This window comes from Protopterus annectens, chromosome 5.part1 (genome assembly GCF_019279795.1).
Source record: "Protopterus annectens isolate FY-2018-M chromosome 5.part1, PAN1.0, whole genome shotgun sequence".
Classification (NCBI taxonomy): Eukaryota; Metazoa; Chordata; order Ceratodontiformes; family Protopteridae; genus Protopterus; species Protopterus annectens.
The window spans coordinates 64,982,065-65,001,928 of record NC_056736.1 but is presented as its reverse complement, the minus strand read 5'-3'; the positions used below and the strand labels follow the sequence as shown (position 1 = coordinate 65,001,928).

At 38.2% G+C, this 19,864-nt stretch overlaps 1 protein-coding gene across 3 annotated transcripts in view; it reads right to left on the bottom strand.

Moving 5' to 3' along the window:
* Positions 1-19,864, bottom strand: part of DIAPH3 (diaphanous related formin 3) — a 4,946,160-nt gene that overhangs the window by 1,656,395 nt on the left and 3,269,901 nt on the right. For all 3 annotated transcript variants that reach the window (XM_044072887.1, XM_044072888.1, XM_044072889.1), the window contains 3 exons: positions 9,547-9,642; positions 8,752-8,846; positions 6,839-6,940 (listed from right to left, as the gene is read on the bottom strand). In XM_044072887.1, the coding sequence (XP_043928822.1) occupies positions 6,839-6,940; positions 8,752-8,846; positions 9,547-9,642 (293 nt within the window). The remainder of the gene's footprint in view (positions 1-6,838; positions 6,941-8,751; positions 8,847-9,546; positions 9,643-19,864) is intronic.

The window sequence follows — 19,864 nt, the reverse complement described above, 5'->3', positions numbered from 1 at the left end:
AATTCAAATATATTATTATTAGGGCATACCAAAATCAATTCTGTAACAGATTCCACTACTGGAGTTTCCCCCAAGTAATACGTTATAGCCTTGATTCCATCTTGATGTTTAATAGTGGTATATAAACTTACTACATCTATTAAAAGGAAATGCATGTCCTCTTCCCATATCATATTTTTGATCTTATCCAGCAGATCAAACACATCCCTGATATAAGAGGGCAATTTTTTCACTGTAGGTAACAGGAATTCATGAAGAAAGCAAGCTATATTATGAGAACAGTAACCACATGCCAAGACTATAGATCTTTATGGATTTTTGGAACACAGTAAAATTGGGCCATACTAGGATTCTTAATTTTAAATTTCTGCTGTACAAGCTTTTGTGTAAAATAATGAAGCCTGTGTCCCTTATTTATTAAATCACTATATTCCTTTTCTGCTTTCCTATATTGCTCTATTCCTACTTTCTCATAAATCTGTTCATTATTCAAGTGTATATAGCACATTGTTAAATATTGTATATAATTTAAGATGACCAATTTGCCACCTTTATCTGCTGGTTTGAATATTAGTTCCCTATTTTGGCTTAGTCCTTTAAGGCATTTCCATTCTTTTTTACTCATATTTCACATTCTTTTTATCCTTTAAATATGAATAAAATTCCTTTTCAATATTGTGAGTGATTGATATGCCAAAATGTTTAATGCTTCCATTTCTTTGTGGGAGCATAAAGTCACTTTTCACTTTGACACCCTCTGTATTTAATTTACAATAAGCATTCAAAGATTCATTTGAGTGGCAAGAATAAAAACTTTCATCACTACTTGCAGATTCCTCACTTACAAAACTTTCATGCAATGTGCTTTCAGTTTCATTTACCCTATAATAATCCATTAAATTCAATTTATGACTAAAACAGAAAATGTCCCCTTTGAGCTCATGTAGTCTCGGCAGCACTGTTGGTACTATATATATATTTAAAACCTATTTGTCCTGGGTAATGAGTTCCCAGGTTTTTGCTTGCAGAACAATCTTTCCCCCTAAAGGAGCAGTCAGTTGAGAAGGGTTTGGAAGTTTTAAAGTTAACTCATTGAGACAGTTTACCATAGGGGGGAGTCTTATTACTCCCTGCTTTGGAAGTGAGAGCCCCCCACTGCTTAGTACTGTGCGTACCTTGGGACTGAAGCCTGAGTGTTCTGTTGGTTCTGGGTTTGGACTGAAAAGGCCTGGAAGAGGCAGGAAAGGACCAATTCTTACAGGGCCAATTCCTACTAAATCTTGGCGGCTGTACTTGCAGGAAATCTTTTAACAGTTTGCATAGATTTAGCTTTTTCCTCCATATTTTTAAGTACTACTTCTGCTTTGTTGCCAAACAGGCGGTCCTGGTTTAAGGGAGCATCCAATAATTTAGCTTTAACATGATCTGGCAAAGATTGCACCTTAAGCCAAGCATGCCTTCTAAGTACAGACCCATTAACAGCCACCCTGCAAGATGCCTCTAGTGAATCAAAACCACATTGCAAAGTATAATAATCCAAATAACAATTAGTACCACAGGAAAATGTACGCTCCTGAGCAGAAAGCACAGAAATAAAATCATAAAAAATAAAGAAAACTGCTCAGGTGCAAAACCATGCAGAAAAGGGCAAGCAGCATACAATGAGTCTCTTCAGACCAAAGTCATATAAATCACACCAAACAGCATACAACAAGTCTCTTCAGACCACGAATATAAAAATAGTCCAACCCAATGAAGCAAAATGCTGTTAACTTCTTTAAAACCAAATCTTTTATTAGCAGATATCTGGTAAGCACTTTCGCCAAAGTGGCTTCTTCAAACCATAAGAGTATAAAGCTTTGGCGAAAGCGCTTACCAGGTATCTGCTAATAAAAGATTTGGTTTTAAAGAAGTTAAAAGCATTTTGCTTCATTGGATTAGACTATTCTTATATTCCTGGTCTGAAGAGACTTGTTGTATGCTGTTTGGTGTGATTTATATGACTTTGGTCTGAAGAGACTCATTGTATGTTGCTTGCTATTTTCTGCATAGTTTTGCACCTGAGCAGTTTTCTTTATTTTTTATGACATTGCAAAGTATGTTTTCCAACTTGTTCAGCAGAATGCATTAAATCCTGTAAATCCTTATTTTCAGCACAGTCAGGAATCATCATCATTTTCTGTTTAAGCAATCCAATAATATGCTGCTGATACTTTAACATATGAAACTGGCAGTTTAAGGTCCTAATGGCCAAGGTTGCAGATGCGTATACCTTCTTACCCCATCTATCCAGCGCCCTGGAATCTCTACCAGAGGGGGTAGGGTTTTTGGCAGTAGTAGCTTTAATGCCCTTGGGTCCCTGTGAAATGGTTTCAGGATCCATTGTAGGATTTTTAAAGAGGAACTTGTGAGAGTCAGGAACACTGTAATATCTATCTCGTTTTCTGGGAGCGGGAGGCAAGGAGTCAGGGGCCAAGCTAGACTCCGAAAAGGCATCATCAACAATGTCCAGTACACGGGGTATAGCTAAAGGCCTGTGTTGGGGCAGGGGTAAGAAATCCCGAAGCCTCTTTTTAGAATCAGAGTAATCCTGGCTTTCCCAGCGAAAATGGTCCCTAAGAGTATGCAAGGTTTCACCAAAAGAGAAATCCTCTGGGGGGGAAGCAGAGGGAATAGAGTCCTCTGCATTAGAATCCTAATAGGTCGATAAGGGTAAATCATGATCATCAGAGCAAACAGAAATTTCAGAATCCTGATCAGAAGAATCATGAGTAAATTCAGTCCTAGGTCTCTTAGAGGGGGAAGGTTGGCTCCCCCTGATTAAAGTAACAAAGTCTTCAGCCATTCTTATCGTTTGTTTTTTAGGTATAGAGGCATGACCATGTGGTCTGGGTATTGGTTTTCTAGGCATGGATCAAGTTTTAGTCCTTGAAGAAGAAGATGGCGTTGGTTTAACATGCAAGTCAGTAGGCCTGAATACACCCTCAGAAGCCGGTGCCTGCACAGCAGCTCCAGACCCATCCAAGGTAGAGACATCCACAGGTTCCACAGTTGAAGCATCTCTCGGCATACCGGATTCCGAATGGGTCTCAGTAGAGGCCTGCGAATCTGAAGTAGTGGGTATCAGGGGCTGCAAAAGCACCTCAATGAGTACCGGCGAACTGGCAACTAGGTTAGGAGAAACATTGTCAGCAGCTTTTGACCTAGGCGGCCTGTCTCTGTCTTTATCTTTGCATTTTCTCGGAATGTTGGTGGTCAGGTGGCTTACCAAAGCCATATCTGGATAACTGAACCGATTACCAAAATATTTAGAAGCATAAATATACCGACGATTAACAGTTCGTTGTTTAAATAAGGTACAAAACCAACAGTGAGGTACGTTGTGGTCAGGGCCTAGGCAAGGAATACAGTACGAATTAAAATCTTTATGAGGTATTTGCTTTCCACAAGAAATACAATTATTGACTTTTACTGACATCGGTTTAGAGCAAGAAAAAGTTTCCCCAATGGGGTACTTGGCTTTAGTTGAAGACTTTGGTTCTGAAACTCAAAAACGAAAATTTCAGGAGTCGGCCGACCGGCACTTGCGAACTGCTTCTGCTTCGGGCACCGCACAGCAAAAATGTCTGATGTAATGGCGTCGGCTGCATGCTTTATACCCCTGACGTCATGGAAGATGAGACAGCAACCGATGCAGGACCCAAGACTTTGATAATCAGGCTGACTGAGGGCTACTGCAAGCAGATAACCCAAATGGGATGACTGCAACAGTGAAACACGAAGAACATCCTGTCAGTCGCATGAACACTCGCACTTTAAACAAAAATCTGAACAAGATATACTTTAACACAAAAATAGAAAGGAAGTTCAGAACAGGGTAATTATCTACTCATCTGCCAAAACTAGTCAACTACCAAATCAGAAAAGATGCCGCTAACGAGTCTTGCTGGTAGCTTCAACAGCAAGAAAGTTCTGAATTTTGACACCCATATATTTACTTTTATACCAGTATGCTTGCATGCCTCATCAGATGTATGGGCTCATGGAAGGTGCCCTAAACCTATGGAAGCTGGCCAGATGTCCAGTCCATGTCAGGATATGTCTCGTATAGCTTAGACTATTTCAGCAGTGATCTAATACTGAACATCTACAATTGCTAGCTTCCTGTACCAATTCTCTTTCTATGGTCCTTATCTTTTCCCTTCTACATTGTAATTTCTTCTGCCCTGGCGTCATACATGACCTGCAGTCACTGTACTTTCAAACTTCATCTCTGCCTCCCCCCCCCCATTCTAAGGGAACACTTTTATTGTTAGTTTTGCCCTTCCATACTTCTGTCCAGGATGCTGCCTGGTGACTGCCTTCTTATATGCCTTTCTCTGTGCTCTCTAGCTCCTTTAACCATCCTTGCCCTACTCTACTTTTGTCTTGCCTCATACTGCTAGACCTGCCATACCAAAGTTTTCTGACTAGCTGTTACAGCTTCCTTACCTCATTTACTAGCCCCCAGCCTCAAACATATTCTATAGTGAATGTCTCTCATCCATACTGTGATTACAACAAGCACACCTAACCATCTTTTCCTGACCACCAAGCTTTGTTCATTATACTTTTTAATTTCTGTGCTTTTATTTTCAATTTACATATCCCACTTACCCTCCACAAAAGTCTCTGTTTTTTTTTAGTTCTACCTAATCATTCCATTCATGGCACTTCATATAAGTAAGCATCTACATGCTCTCTACCTCTGTCTCCATGGGTGAATACTCCTCTGTGCTGCATTAGCTTACTTGCATCAGCACTGAAAAAGAGGGCTTAAAAAACAACATCCCTGAATTCTTTTTCATTTTCCTATATATTTTATTCATGTCTGTTGAGCATCAAGCCTGGTTCCAACTCAGACATGGCCCATTTGTTCATCGACACTAGAAATTTCAGTCAGTGTTGGGCTGAGAGCTACACAAAAAGGATTTTCATTCAGTTAGCCATGAGTGTGCTTTGTGCACTTGCCAGCATCCCAACATTAAAGGTATTTGTAATGGCCCAAACCCTGCCCTTGGGTAGAACAAGGAAATATGCAATCCACATCACTGCAGCAGTCACATAACACCTTCCCATGGGAATGCATGCTTCCACACACTCAACATTAAGGCTTCAAGCAAGCAGCGACTTACTGAGCTTGAAGGCCACCCTCCCCCAGATGCACATTTACATCACCACCAGTTCTCTGAGGGATAGTGACAGTTGCCACTTGTTTCTATCCCATCATACGCCTCCAAGGATTGACATGGCCCATTCTTCCTAGCCAGCTCCACAAGGCACTCCAGCTACTAATGGAACTAGAGTTGAGTGGGACACGCTCAAGGCTTTATCCCTTCCTGCCATGTGGCAAAGGGCTATTATAACACAAGCAATGTCACTTAAAAGTATGTTTCAGTGTGGAGGTAAATAACTTAGCAACTACTGACCCTCTGCCATGTCTATTATTCACTGTGATCTGTTGGTCCCATCCTTTCTATACTCTGGCCTCTTTGGCTGTCTCCTCACCTTTTTTACACTGTTCTTCCCTCCTCATGTATATTACTTACTTGTTAGCTTTTTTGCTTGATTTTTTCACTAAAATGGCTTATTTTCAGGGTAGATACAATGTGGTACTCATACTAATTGAAGTCAGCTCTCCGCTTTTTGGTAAGACATACAGGATATTTTACAGCCACCTAAGCTTCCATCAGCTCAGGCAAATTGAGTCATACTTAAGAAATGCAGTGCCCCTTCCTTTTATGCTTCACTGCAGTGTCCGTACTGGAACATGAATTCAAACAACTTTTTTCAGGATAAAACCCACAGCCTTCTGATCGCCCCATTACCAAAGATGAGTAAGCTACTGGCTGAGTTCACTGACACTGTAAATGCTGAGCTCTGACTGGAGATGCTTTACAGAGTTGCAGTTTAAAATAGCCTGCAGTGTCTGGGACTATCTGTACTAGCAATAAAAATGTTTAAAAAGAAATGAGCAATAAAGCTCTTTTCCATAACTGCTATACCTGCTGGTGGCCATTTGAGGTTTAGCTGGTTTGCTGGCTTGCTTACTTTGTCGACTAGGCCCTGCAAGCTCATTGCCTTTTAAGTGCAACTGAAAGTCCTATGCTGCACTATGTTGTTGTGTATTTCGGCTTTTCCCGGTTAGGGGTCGCCACAGCGGAACTCCGGTCCGCTAATGATTAGTAGTTGATTTTTACATGGCGAGTTACCAGCCCTAACGCACAACCTTCAACGAAGGTATGCCCATTTCACGCATGTCACCACGCAGAAGACGCTCTAGCTGAGAGCCGAACCGGAGAGCGTCTTACTGTGAGGCGACAACGCTACCGCAGCACCACGTTAAGACTAAAAAAAAAAAACCTTCAAGTTTAGTAACCTTCCACAAGCCATTTTAAGACTTCCAAAAATACTCTCCTCTCCAAAGTTCAGAGTTTTATTTATAGGCTCATAGTTACTAGTTACTAGCCTAGCTGCCCATGTGGGTCACGTTAAGCCTAGCCAGTTTTCCTTAAAGGTGAGCATCAAACTCTGTACTTTGTGTCTGTGAAGTAAACTCCTTACCCATTACACCAATCTCCAGTTTAATAAGGTAGAAAGTCAATGCTGGTGTACATTACATATTTTAAGACTTTTCTGTATTCACAGTTTTAAGTACTCTCACGCATTAAATTGTGAGTTCTGTTGTCAACAGCCTTAGATAAAGACAAATATAATGCAGAGAACCACAATAATACAGTCATAGAACTGTCAAACAAGTAATACAAAAATAAATTTGCCACACCTATTTCATACTCACCACAACACCAAATTGTTCAGGTTCTGACAGGTTACAATATTCCTTCTTTAATAAGGCCAAAGAATTCAGCTGCTGCTGTTCAGGCAGATGTTTGATTAAATTCTGTTTACAGGGAAGACAAAGATAAAGAGGTACAAGTTTGCAAGCCTGTCCATTTAAAACACATTTTTATACTGTGAAATTCTTCATCCATCACTGTTGGTTTTCATAAAATGGCACAGTGACTGTGTAATAGGATGATATGAAAAATGGACTAGCTTTACTACATTTTTCCATTAATAAACACCTGCTAGTTTTCTACAATACATGTTAAAGGAAAATGTCATTGTTAAACTAACAGTTCAGTAGGATTACAAATCAGCTTTTTAACTAATTACCATATTAAGAAATGCTCCAGGGAGTGAAAAGGTACAGGCGTGAATATGTACCATAATGAACTGACATTTTAAAACTATCATAATGCTAACAATGTAAACAACAATGCCTGCTGGAGTAACTGGTGGAAATTACTTACACAATCAGTCACTACAAAAGTATGGAGACTAACTGATGCTCTGTAGGACCTCTGGACAAAGACAGTATCAGAAACTAAGTGCAAGCAGAATACCAGTGCATAAAATTGAGTGACATGTTATGTGACAGCTCAATCACTGGCATGCAGCTGCATAACATAATTTAGCATTTGGAAGGATGAGAGGCATGATCACAGCATTAATTATTGCAAAGTGAAAGATCTGTGCAATTAAAGTGAAAACATGTGCTGCCCACTAAAGTTCAGCAATCAGACAAAAATCTAATATGGACTAATTAGGCACAATACAACTGTTATTTAATAAAGACTTTTCAGTGAGTCATAATTATGGTTTTCTAGTTCAGAACAAACTTTTAATATCTTCATTTACTATCATCATCATCATCAAAATAAGATTAATTACAATCACTCTTTGTATATGAAATGACTGAACACTGAGCATGCTCAGTTGGGAGCAGTCAACATATTTTGTTGATCACTGGGTGAATAACAACACGAACGCAAACAAAGTCACAAATCTGAGAGTCTTATGTCTCCAAATGGAAATCTATTAATTTTGTGCTTTGAATAAAATGCTATGCAATTTGAAGCACCATACAGATAAGCACTAGAGAAACATTCAAAGATAAGCAGCTGCTAGAATGCCTCAAGGCATGGTCTGAAGTTAAGTCAGTTCTAGATCAACAGAAAAAAATGTTTTCCTACATATGCTTGACCAGTACAGTCACTGTGATATGTGGGAATGGAATCTCTGCAGGATGAATGTGAATAAAAATCCAGTACCACTCTACCATTAAAATGCAGTTTATATATTAATTTCCTTTGGAAACTAATACAGAGACGGAGACTTACAGTAGAATTATCAAGCTAAATATTTTCTCTCAAAAATATTAATTAAAGGAAAAACAATTATATGTACTAATTTGCTGCAAAACAAAAACTCTATTAATCTGTACACTATGCATTTTGTCTAACTTACCACATTTTCGGGGTTTCAGTGCACAGCACTGTAGTATAAAAAATACTTTGTGGGAATGAATGCAACAAAGTTTTGATTGAATAAGGGAAGCAACTAAATACTAAATTATTTCTTTTGAAACAGGTATGTGGCAGCCACAGAAATGATAACCAGTATGTCTCTGTCTAGGTAATATGTTATTTACTTGTTTCTATCAGTCAGATTCCCTTATCTGAATATCATAAACAGATATAAGAAAATATAATAAACTGCCTTATAAGCCACTTTGCAGTTAAGTAAAACAGTATCTGTAGACGTACCCGTGTTTCAATGTATTTGTACAAATAAAACATTATGTTGGAAACAAGCAGTCTAAATTGTGCAGATTCATACTGGATATGTCTCCCCGTATGTTTTTCTTACCTGAATCATTGATTCTGTCAGCTGTTCTTCATCTACCTCCAGTACTATGGTCCTGATTTCCTCGTAAGGCATTCGGAAAGAGCCAAGGAAGATTGCTTAAATAAAGATTTCATAATTAATTTTTAAAAACACTGCTATGAAAAATATTGTAAGAAATGCTGCTGTTACATCAGAAATACTTGACACTAGATGTTGCTGTGAAAATTCCACCCAAAATATTAGAATAACTAACAAATCAGCAGAAAGGAGAGGAAGAGTTAGTTGGTTGCAAAGGACTATGACAGTTCAAGAACAAATTTCTTCAACAATGTAAAGAAGAAAATATGCACATAATGGAAAAAAAAGCTTAACTATCATATTTTTTTCAAATTTCCCTTCAGAAGCCCTCATTAGTCCTTTGTAAATTTCAATAAATATTTGATGGTATGCAGGACAGAACATATGACATCCTTAGTATAATCAAATTATATAAACACAAAAAAGCATGGCAATAAACACACTGAAGTTCCTTCCTCATTTGATATGATTATATGAATGTTTATTTTTATGTTCCTGTACCACTACTTTTGCATCTCATTAAAATGAATGGTAGCAGTAGCCACCCATCTACAGTAAAGCAGAATAATCCATGCTACTCAGATATGTTTAAAGTTTACATGACCAGAATTCTATACATTATTCCCTGTCTAGGTCTACTAATACAGAAAAGAGAAAATCCGCAAAAACTCAAAGCTTTACATCAGCACTGTGTGGTAACCAGATCTAATGGGTATTTAGAGTGACACATCTACTTACAGAGGTTCTGTGCTATCTTGGGATCCAAGACTTTTAGCTCTTTGATTCTCTTCTTGATGGACTTCTTCTCCTCTAAATCTTCTTCCTCTTTCCGTACTGCAAAAATAAAATCAGAAGTCCATCAGCAAAGCTCAAGTATCAACACACATTTTACAGCCATACATAGTTAATAAAGCCAATTTGTTGTTGTTGCGTCTTTCGGCTTTTTAGGGGTCGCCACAGTGGAACTCCGTTCCGCTAATGATTGGCAGTAGATTTTTACGTACCGAGTTGCCAGCTCTGACGCACAACCTTCAACGAAGGTACGCCCATTCACATGTCTCCACACAGAAGGCGCTCTAGCTGAGAGTCGAACAGGACGTCTTACTGTGAGTCAACAATGCTACCGCAGCACCACCACCACAGTTAGTTAATAAAGCCATTGTTATGCCATAAGTGTTTCTTGTGGGTACTCCTCTGATTTATTTTGAAATATTTCTTTTATGTTAGGTAATAAAGCCAACATAAAATAAATATTTCAAAATAAATCAGAGGAGTACCCACAAGAAACACAGGAACCCAGCAAAAATATATTTAATTAGTGTAACATTTAAGGAGGAGCATCTGTAAGATTGCCTCAGAAATAAGACAGGACAACTCATATAGTCTGCCCACAGGAACAAAGTGGTTGCAGATACAGGAAGTGAACCAATCTCATCTGCCATGCTTGCTTAGAATGGTAATTCATGTAGCTTCATGTATCAGCTAAACTCAGTTTTATGGTGATACTATGTACAGTCTCAAATGCTCTCAAGCTGCGTTCCCTTCACCACCTCTTCTGTTGGGCTATTCAATTACTTGATGAAGCCCTGATCATGACAAACATGACCTGAGACCACCTAACAACTTGACTGCTGGAGGACCTATGTGGGGAAACCTTAGGAGTGAGTGCGGCAATAATGTCTCTCCTACCCTTTGGGAAGCAGTCTGGACCACTGCAATGTTGCCACTAACTGGGGGAAGAGATACAGATGAATGGTAAGCAGTATATAAGCCACGGATATACACCTGGCACAACCTACATTCAGGTGGTAGCCTTCAAGTACAGGTACAGGTTTGCCATACGTGAGAGAGTTTCAGGCTTTCAGTTGTGCGACTGTGCATGTCAGCCAGCAAGGTGGAGGTCATAGGAATCAATAGAAAATCCCTAATGGCTACCTGGATAACAACCTCCAGTGATCACTTCATACCCTATTTGAGAAAGAACGGGATGAGTGATTGCAGAAGAGCTGATGGCTAATATGCAAACAGTGGTGAAAAAAATACAAAACCAACTATAATGGTAAATGTATGTCGCATAATAGCTTCTACCACCAAGTTAACTAACAATGTCATTAGGTGACTAAACAAGTTATTAGAAGCAAGTCCTCAGTTGTATTTTTTTGTGAGCTGGACTTGCAGCTGGAACAAAATTAAATATATAAAGCATCTGACTTTTCTATCTAGCTGCAAAGTGTTTCTGCTGTACAGCTGGTCTCATAGCTAAAAGGCTATTAAAAAGAAATGGGGATAGTAATATTAATGGACCATTCAGGAGATGAATTGGTGATATTATGTGTGCATACATGTGGTATGTGCTAGTGAACTTTTTTTTCCTCTTCTGCTGTAACCATGGAGGTAAAATGAGGTATATTTATGCTTCCTTTCATTTTTATTTAATTTCACCATTCACAACTACTTCTCATTACAAAAATAGGGATATATACAAGTTAAAACTGACACAGCAATGGTGTTTTGCCTTGTTAATACCATGGTTAAGAATGAAGGTTTAATGAAGGACTACACTGGTTCCAGGTGTAAGCAAATGGAATGTTTTTTTCACCCTAGCTAGGACAATTGTGAAACCTTCAGGGAGATTCTATTAAATAAGCATTAAACGATTACATCTGTATAATATGTTTGACTGCGGACACTTTTTATTCCTTTCACTCCCTTTTTTAATTTCTCCAAATGTTTTGGGTTTCTACTACCATAACAGGAATGGACCCTTTCCTAAGTCAAAGTATGATTAGAGTTCATGAAACTAGTATTGTTTCAATCTCCAACAGCCATGCAACTGCAATGTACCCAGAATTGCCGCCTCCTACATTTCATATGGAGTTACATACACTGGTAGCATATTTAAGTATGCTTATAAATTATTTTCTTTAGTCCTGCTGTTTTTATTTATCTTTCTTCTACATTGCTCTCATTTCTTCCTTGCAAATTCAGGTATTTTATGACTATGTTTCTCTCTCAGTACTAGAGACAATAATCGCTGGGTAGTGATTTCAATGATAAATAATGTTTTTTTAACTCCCCTGTAAAGTATGTTTGAGACCAGACAAGAATGACAGAATACTTGAGAATTTTTATAATTAATGCTTGTACCTTTATATTTACCATTTTTTTTATCCCCCAGATGTTTAGGATTTTTCTAAAGTTGAATGAGACATGGACTTTTAATGTTCAGTTGGTGAGATACTTGAGAGCTTTAATTTGTTGCGAACCTAAAGGATGTCACAGTGTAAATGTCAGCAACGGAACAGAGACGCAAGAAAAATTCAGCAACAGTGAGTAGACTACATGCAATGCTTGGTTAAGAAATTGTGACTGCCAGAGGCTACAATCTAAAGATTCATATCACTGACTACCAATTAATATGCATGCAGGTTAGCTTTAACAGTGTACATCAAATGCAGACTGCTGCCTTGGGTTATGACCAGCACTTGCCACTCCCAAATAATCTTTACAATGGACTGCTGCAGAGCAGTTACAGCCATTGCCTTCCAAAATTCAAACCTCCTTGTTCATATCAGCCCAATACCTTTTGGTGGTTATCAACAATAACAAACTTGGCCAAAATAATTTTCCATACACACACAATGTTTCTTAGTAGGGGCCAAATAATAGCATTGTAGTGTCAGTACCCTTTTTCCTGCCTTTATGATAAATCACTGCCAACAGCTAGACGAAACTAGCACAGCAAGAGCACAATTTCTTCACACATTTAAAATAAGCCATCTATAAAATAATTGTAGTGCAAGGAGCAAGATGATTTGTCTTTCTCTGGATTCTGGAGAGTAATCAGTTAAAGCTACCATAGTACAAGACCTGATCATACATGTTAAGCACCCCTCTGCTTTACTTGTTAATACTGGGTCTCACACTAGGCAGTCAAATCTGTCACTACCGACCAGCAAACAATAGTGACAGAATAAAAACTAAGTTGTTTCTGCCTGCTGGCTGTGTCCCTGACTTACAAATTTAGAAAGTTGCTAAAACAACAGAATTTGTGTTGGCCTGTATTTTCTGAGTCTGAAACTCAAATGTATGTCATTTAGTGACTTCACTCCCCAGTGGTTTGTCAGAAAACCATGGTGGAACAGACTAAATATATGATGCAAAAATCTGGACAATTGAGAGGCATGGCATGGTGAGTGTAAACATAACAGACATCTTTGTGTCTTTGAAAACTGGCAAAATACAACACCTTTTTTCTGTAACTAGTGATACATGGAGCAGAAATATCCATGCACTACAAAGAATTATGATTGGGTCTTGAGGTGAATTTCTTGGAATCCTTGTCTCTAACAGATACTAAGCTAGTTATGATCGGCGACCTTCTCATAATACTCAATGTTAGGTAAGAAGTGCAAGACGAGATAGAGGACAGGTGAATTTAAGACTGCCTATCCAGTTATCTAGGTATACCTTGAAGGTGGTAAGGGTGGTTGTCTGTCTGACATGTAGTGAAATCTTATTCCAGAGGTTTGGTATATGTTGGGATATAAATCTATCATATCAGCATGTCTTATAATTTCTTCTGTGAAAGATTAGGAGGTCAAGTCAGAGAGGACTGGACATTTCATTGCTTAAATGTCTAGACACAGTCTCCACAGAGAAGTATCTAAGAGAATGAGTAATGAGAAAGGGTTGCCAGTCTGTCCTGATAACTTAGATTTTGGAGGCCACTGGTCTTTCTAGCTACAAATCGTGGAGGTCTCTCAAGTTGAGTAATACATTTATACAGCTACATGCCCAAAGGTGCATTATATTTAATAATGAGTCTGATACGATATGAGTAAAAGGGAATTAAAACTTCTCCACGTCTAGTAGAGATGCCTTTGGAAATTGAGCCAGACAGAAAGCTTTCTGAATTACTGTGGAGACTTGAGGGTGAAACATTAAGAAATTATCGACAATGATGCCTAGATCCCTTACTAGATTGTCGGTTTGGAGGGGCGTGCCAACTATACATTATGTGAAAATTCTCCCTCTACTAAAAACAACTATGCTACATTTTTTTCACATTAACTGTGAGGCCACTGTCCTTCCATCAAATGTTAACATAGTTAAACCCATGATTGAGCAATTGCAAGACAACGGAATATCAAATAACAATACCAAATTTACAGTCATCTGCAAACTTTGATAACCACAGGCCAGAAGTGTTGGCCTAAATCTCAGAAACAAATATTAAATAAGAGTGGACCAACACTGAGGCTTGTGGCATACCATTAGTAACCGTTTTGCTTTCAAAAGTGGCACCTGTGACTCTGACCACATGGGTTCTATTAGACAACCAGTTAGCTACCCACTATACAGCATTAAGAATTTATACTCAGATTTACAAGTCTGTCAATACTGCCTACATGAGGAATAGTGTCAAAGGCCTTGACCAGGTCCAAATAGAAGTACTGCATAACTACTACCCATTGCTTCACTTTCTCAAAGAAATCAATAAGGTTAAAGAGGCAAGACCTTCCTCTGTCAAAGCTGAATTCATGTAGGTACAGTGTTAAGTGTCTTAATGTCTAGATTAATGGGGTCTGAAATTATACTCCATAGTTTTATAAGCTTAATGAAACTAATACATTTATAGTTGCCAGGGTCCATGGTTGAGCCATACTGGTGTAATGGCATTACAAAGGCTGTTTTCTAGTCTTCAGAAATGTAACCAGTGGAGACTTTAATAAGAGCGTCAGATAAGCTATAATTTGCATTAATAATTAGGCAACCTAGTATATTATCAGGACCTATGGATGATGTGTTCTTAGCTTTTGGACGGTACAATGGTGTAGCGGTTTGTGTTGCCGCCTCATAGCAAGAGGTTCTTCAGTTTGATTATCAGCTGGGGTGCCTTCTGTGCAGAGTCTGCATGTCCTTCCTACGTTTGTGTGGGTTTCCTCTGGGTGCTCCAGTTTCCTCCCACATTACAAAGACACGCGTCTGGAGCATTTCTCCCCAGGCCTCCACTGAAAATTGGCTCATTCTAAGTCGGACTTTCCCGGTAAAAAATGTTAAATAAATAAATAAATTTTGTGAGGGTTGAGAGAAATAGTTCTACAGTAATTTAAGGGGGTTCTGGAACTGTGGAAACTGTAGAATAAGCTATAACTGTAAACAGAGTAAAATTTGCACTAAATTTGTCAGCTAGAATGTTAACTATTTCCATTGAGTCAGAGTGTGTGCAATATAGTTGTGGTTTAGCTCTGAATATTATCAGGTATTATTTCTTAACTTCTTGCTATAATGAAAGAAAATTTTGTAGTTATTTTTAGCTTTATTGTCAATTTTAAGTTCATACTAAGCTTTGAGCTTCCGAATGGTTCCTTTGAGTTCTTCACTAGCTTGCTTAATAGTGCTGTTATGGGAGGTAGAATGAGATTTGTTATATGCATTAAGCAATTTATTTTTTGCTATAAAATTTACTCATATACATATTCCACCCTGACCTCTCAACCTGGAAACATCAAAAATCTGGACAAGGCCCATGAAAAATAGGTACAAATCTGTATGCTGGTTAACATATAATTTGCATACATAACTATGTAACCCCACAGACTTCAATGGAATTGTGGGATACCAAATTTCAAACGCAAACTGAAGAACAGACAACCAAAATATGTCATCAGAGTCCCCTGGCTGCCATTCCAATGTCCCATTACCACACACACACACACACACACACACACACACACACACACACACACACACACACACACACACACACACACACACACACAGATAGAAAAAGAAATATGCAAAATAAAAAGGAAGAGTTAACAAGAAAAGAGACATTACTGCAAGAGGTGCTCGTCGGTGTAGTATCCTTAGAAAATACTGCTACTTACATGCCATAAAGTTTAACACAAGCTTAAACTGATGCATTTTAACAAACAAAAATATAAATGTAGACATAAGAAATCGGCAGGAAGTGCAACAAAATCAAGAAGTTAGATTTCTGAAAGCAGAATTATGAAAGAGTGTGTTGCATAATCTGCATATTCTTGCAGGCTATACAAGGCATGCATACCATTTTAGGAACTACTATACTGCAGCTAAGGTCATTCACATGTGATTCTTAACCACAGTTTGGTTTTGTGCTATCTATTCTTACAAACAGGTTTACATCGAGGCTGTTGATCAAATGTGAAGACCTTAATATTTCCTGATTTTGGTCATTCTTTTCTCAGGTTATAAGATATGGTCTGTTTGTGGCTTTTTACAGTGTCACAGTGTTAATGCTCAATTTAAAGAAGGTATGAAATGCAGATTTAAATTCTGTTTTCTGTTACTGTATTTCTTAGATGTTCTGTTTTACCATATTTAACATACATACAATGTTCTTTAACACTGTAGAAAGAACAGTATCCTCATACTGACTCACAATAACAAGTTGTAAATTAAGGGAGAAAACAGGTGGTGTGTTCCAGCTGTATTAGGAAATCTAACCAAGGACAGTGCATTTTCACTTCATTTTCTCTCACCGAAAACTGCACTAATAGTATCACATAATATTCCAGTTATTATAAAAGAAGCACCCTCAGACAACTACACGCACACACACACACACACACCCTTCCTTTCTGACCATATCACTACAGTACATACGTTTCAGAAATAATCCGTTGGAGCCTCCAGCCTTCCCAGAGCGATATATGCATTACTTGTTCCTTCCAGCCTTCCAAATAAAATAAATTCATGCTGTTCAATGGCCGTTTCAACATAAATCCTTCCCTGGCTGCTCGCAAAGCATTTCACCATAAAATAACAAATCCGTTCCTTCCAGCCTCCTAAATAAAACAAATCCATGCCGTCCGACGGCCGTTTCACCAAAATAAATGCTTCCTGCTCGCAAACCATTTGAACCACCCAGAAATACGCCAGGAGCTAGCTCGATTTCGACAAACTGGTAGCGAAAATTTTAAAAAAAGAACAAAAAAAATAAAGGAAAAGAAATTGGAAATGAAGGGGTGCCACTCAGGAATCATGGCACCCCATTATTTGGACCCCAAAACTCGGTAAAAACAGAGTAATTCGGGATATCTGGGAGGTATGATTCCTCCACAGAGGTTTACTTTAAAATGTCTGATTATATTCAGTGAGGACAGGGATTGCCTTATAAATATAAGTATTTAACTGGGTGTAAAAGTAAGAGGCATAGGCAGCAGCTTCAGCAATGTACATGTTTAAATATATCCATTTGCTCCCCAACTTACTCTGCCCAGAATACTGGATTGTTGTGATGACATAAAAAAAGAGTAAGCATTATTTTTAAAAGTACAGAAGAGCTCTGACTAGAAGCTGCTAACTTATGGTTTAAGCATGCAATACATCTCTACAGCCTTTTTCTACATTTTCAGTAAAAATTCTTTAAATTCACTTCCAGTGAAGCTATAACAAATATATTGGAATCAATCCTAAATGTAACAATTTACCACCTCTCAGTTCAGTTATTACTCTTGTATCAATACTGCTGTGCTTTACCCATTCTGTAGGAATATAGTCCACTGTGAACATATCTAGTGCAGTCACATCACACATTACTCATTTCTTGTTCCTGAGTTAGAAACTGAACTTTTTGCACTTTTCTATGTGCAATGAATTACAAAACTTTTTTTTTTCTGACCATTGTTTCATTTGTTTTTTGTACATCTGTGAAAACTTGTTCAGTAAACCACAGTTTCTGCACTCTATTAATTAACGGGTAAAGACTGGCCTAGTATCTTATAAATTATACCTTCAGCAACATTGCGTCTGCAGAACAGAAACTATTTTCAGCTACACCATCATGGTCATACATTTCACTATACTCTTTTACTGTCAAGAGGTTTCTACTCTATATCACTTTATTAAATAATTTTCTGCTTACTTTAGCTTCATTTTAATTTTACACACATGCAAGGTCTCTATTCTGAATGCTTGTTAATCCTGCTGCTCTATACACGATCACAGCTTCTCAATTCATTTGTCCTTATGTCACACAGAATTCTGATTCTGAGTAATGAATCATTCAAGCTCACAAAACTCATTTGTTAATTCTATGCCTCTATTCACTCACAAAGGCATCAGCTGTCCCTTATGACCCTTTATTTCTGGTGAAAAAAAAAATTGGAATTAAAAGGCAGAATTTTCTTAAGGTCACAATGGTGCGTAACTCACTCAAGCCTAAAACATCTTTTTTGTATGCCTCCAGTTCTCAACCATACCACCTTATGTCATCCAGAACTTTTTTGGGTCTGTCTTACTTAACTAAGTGACTTACTGGCTAATAATAGGCTGTATTAGTAAGGGCAAGGGGTTATTAATAAAATTACACTAAAAATGTTAGTCTAGGATATCTTACAGAAGAGAAATTGATCACTGTTTGCCACTTACTCATATTTTTATATTTATGTTCGTATTTTTATAACTGAGAAACCTATATTTTATTAAAGAAAAACATCAATGGGGGAGACAGGACTACTGAATGAAAATGTTGGTTTATATCACACTATACTGGAAATACTGCTATTCGTTTGTTAGTAATTATGAAAATAATATTTCCATATGTACTTAATACTTCAAAACCCAAGTGACTTACAGACTGTTGCATGACATTAGGTAAAACCTGAAATGTTGTTGAAAAAAAAAAAAGTTATGTACACACCATAACGTTTCATTCTTCCTCAACAGCTGGGTCCAGATCTGACTCAGACATTACTTCAGCTCATGGCTGCTAAGAAACTGTCAAGCTCCTTCCTTACTGATAAAGCACCATTCCCTAACATACCTCAGATCTTGTTTGCTGGTTTACCTATTCTAAGAAACATTGTAATTATTATCCTGGTAGAAGAAACCAAATTGGGATCTCAACATAAGGGACAGTGACGTCCTTATAAGCTCTCACTCTTCCAGAAGTCATTGGATAAAAAATGCAGGGGGTTGGTGGGAGGGGAGCTGAGGAAGAATGAAAATGAACAACACAGATGGAATGTTATGGGGAGTACATAACTTCTTCATCTGATCTTGTCAATTTTCATTCATTCCTCTATAGTTGGGACAGAGTCCCCAGCATGTCTATGTTACTTAATCGAAAACTTAGGTTGTCGAATGTCTAAACATCGACACATAAGCACCGAAACCTAAAAATCGCTACTGGCCATTCTTTCCTCTGGAAAGAATTCGCTAGGCCTTCGTGAAATAAAATAAACTTCTGAACCTAAATATAGTGGGGGGCTTTGCCCTCCACACCCCCAGATGTGGGGGTCTGTGCCCCCCATACCCCCCTAACTAAATATACCAACTCCGAGATTGCTCTACATTGGGGAAAGGGCAAATCCCAGATAATGGCCAAGTGAATTCTTTCCCGAATAAAGAATTTGCGTATGTGGTCATTCGCAATTTTAAAGTTTTGACACTTAGGTGTCGATAATTGGGCATTAGACAACCTAAGCTGTAGAACATCTAATAGGAACCCTCCCCAGCTACATAAAACCCTGGTTGGACTCTAAGGAAAGTCCTGAGCCAAAGGTTGCTATTTCCCTCGAGACCTGATCCAACTTATAATGAGTAATAAAAGTATGAAGATTATCCCAAGTAGCAACTGCAGAAATGTCGTCCATGGACGTCCAAGATAAAAATAGAGTAGATGTTGCCATGGACCTGGTTGAATGGGCTCTTAAAGGTTTTGGCAAGGGGTGACCCTGCTTGTTGTAGACAAATGATAGACAATCTGTAAGCCATTTTGCCAGAGCTACCTTTGTAACTGGCTTACTCAATTTAAAATCCGCAAAGGAGACAAATGACTGATCTGTTTTTCTGATGACTTTTGATCTATACAAGTAGAAATGTAATGGTCTGTGAATGTCTAATACGTGCAACATACATTCACCTTTGTAAAATATGGAAAGAAAACTGTCAGATGACTGATGTTGGATTCTGATGAACCTTAGGAAGGAAATAACGATTGGTTCGTAATACTACCCTACCCCTATGAAAAATCAGGTAAGGAGGATTAGAAGATAATGCTTGG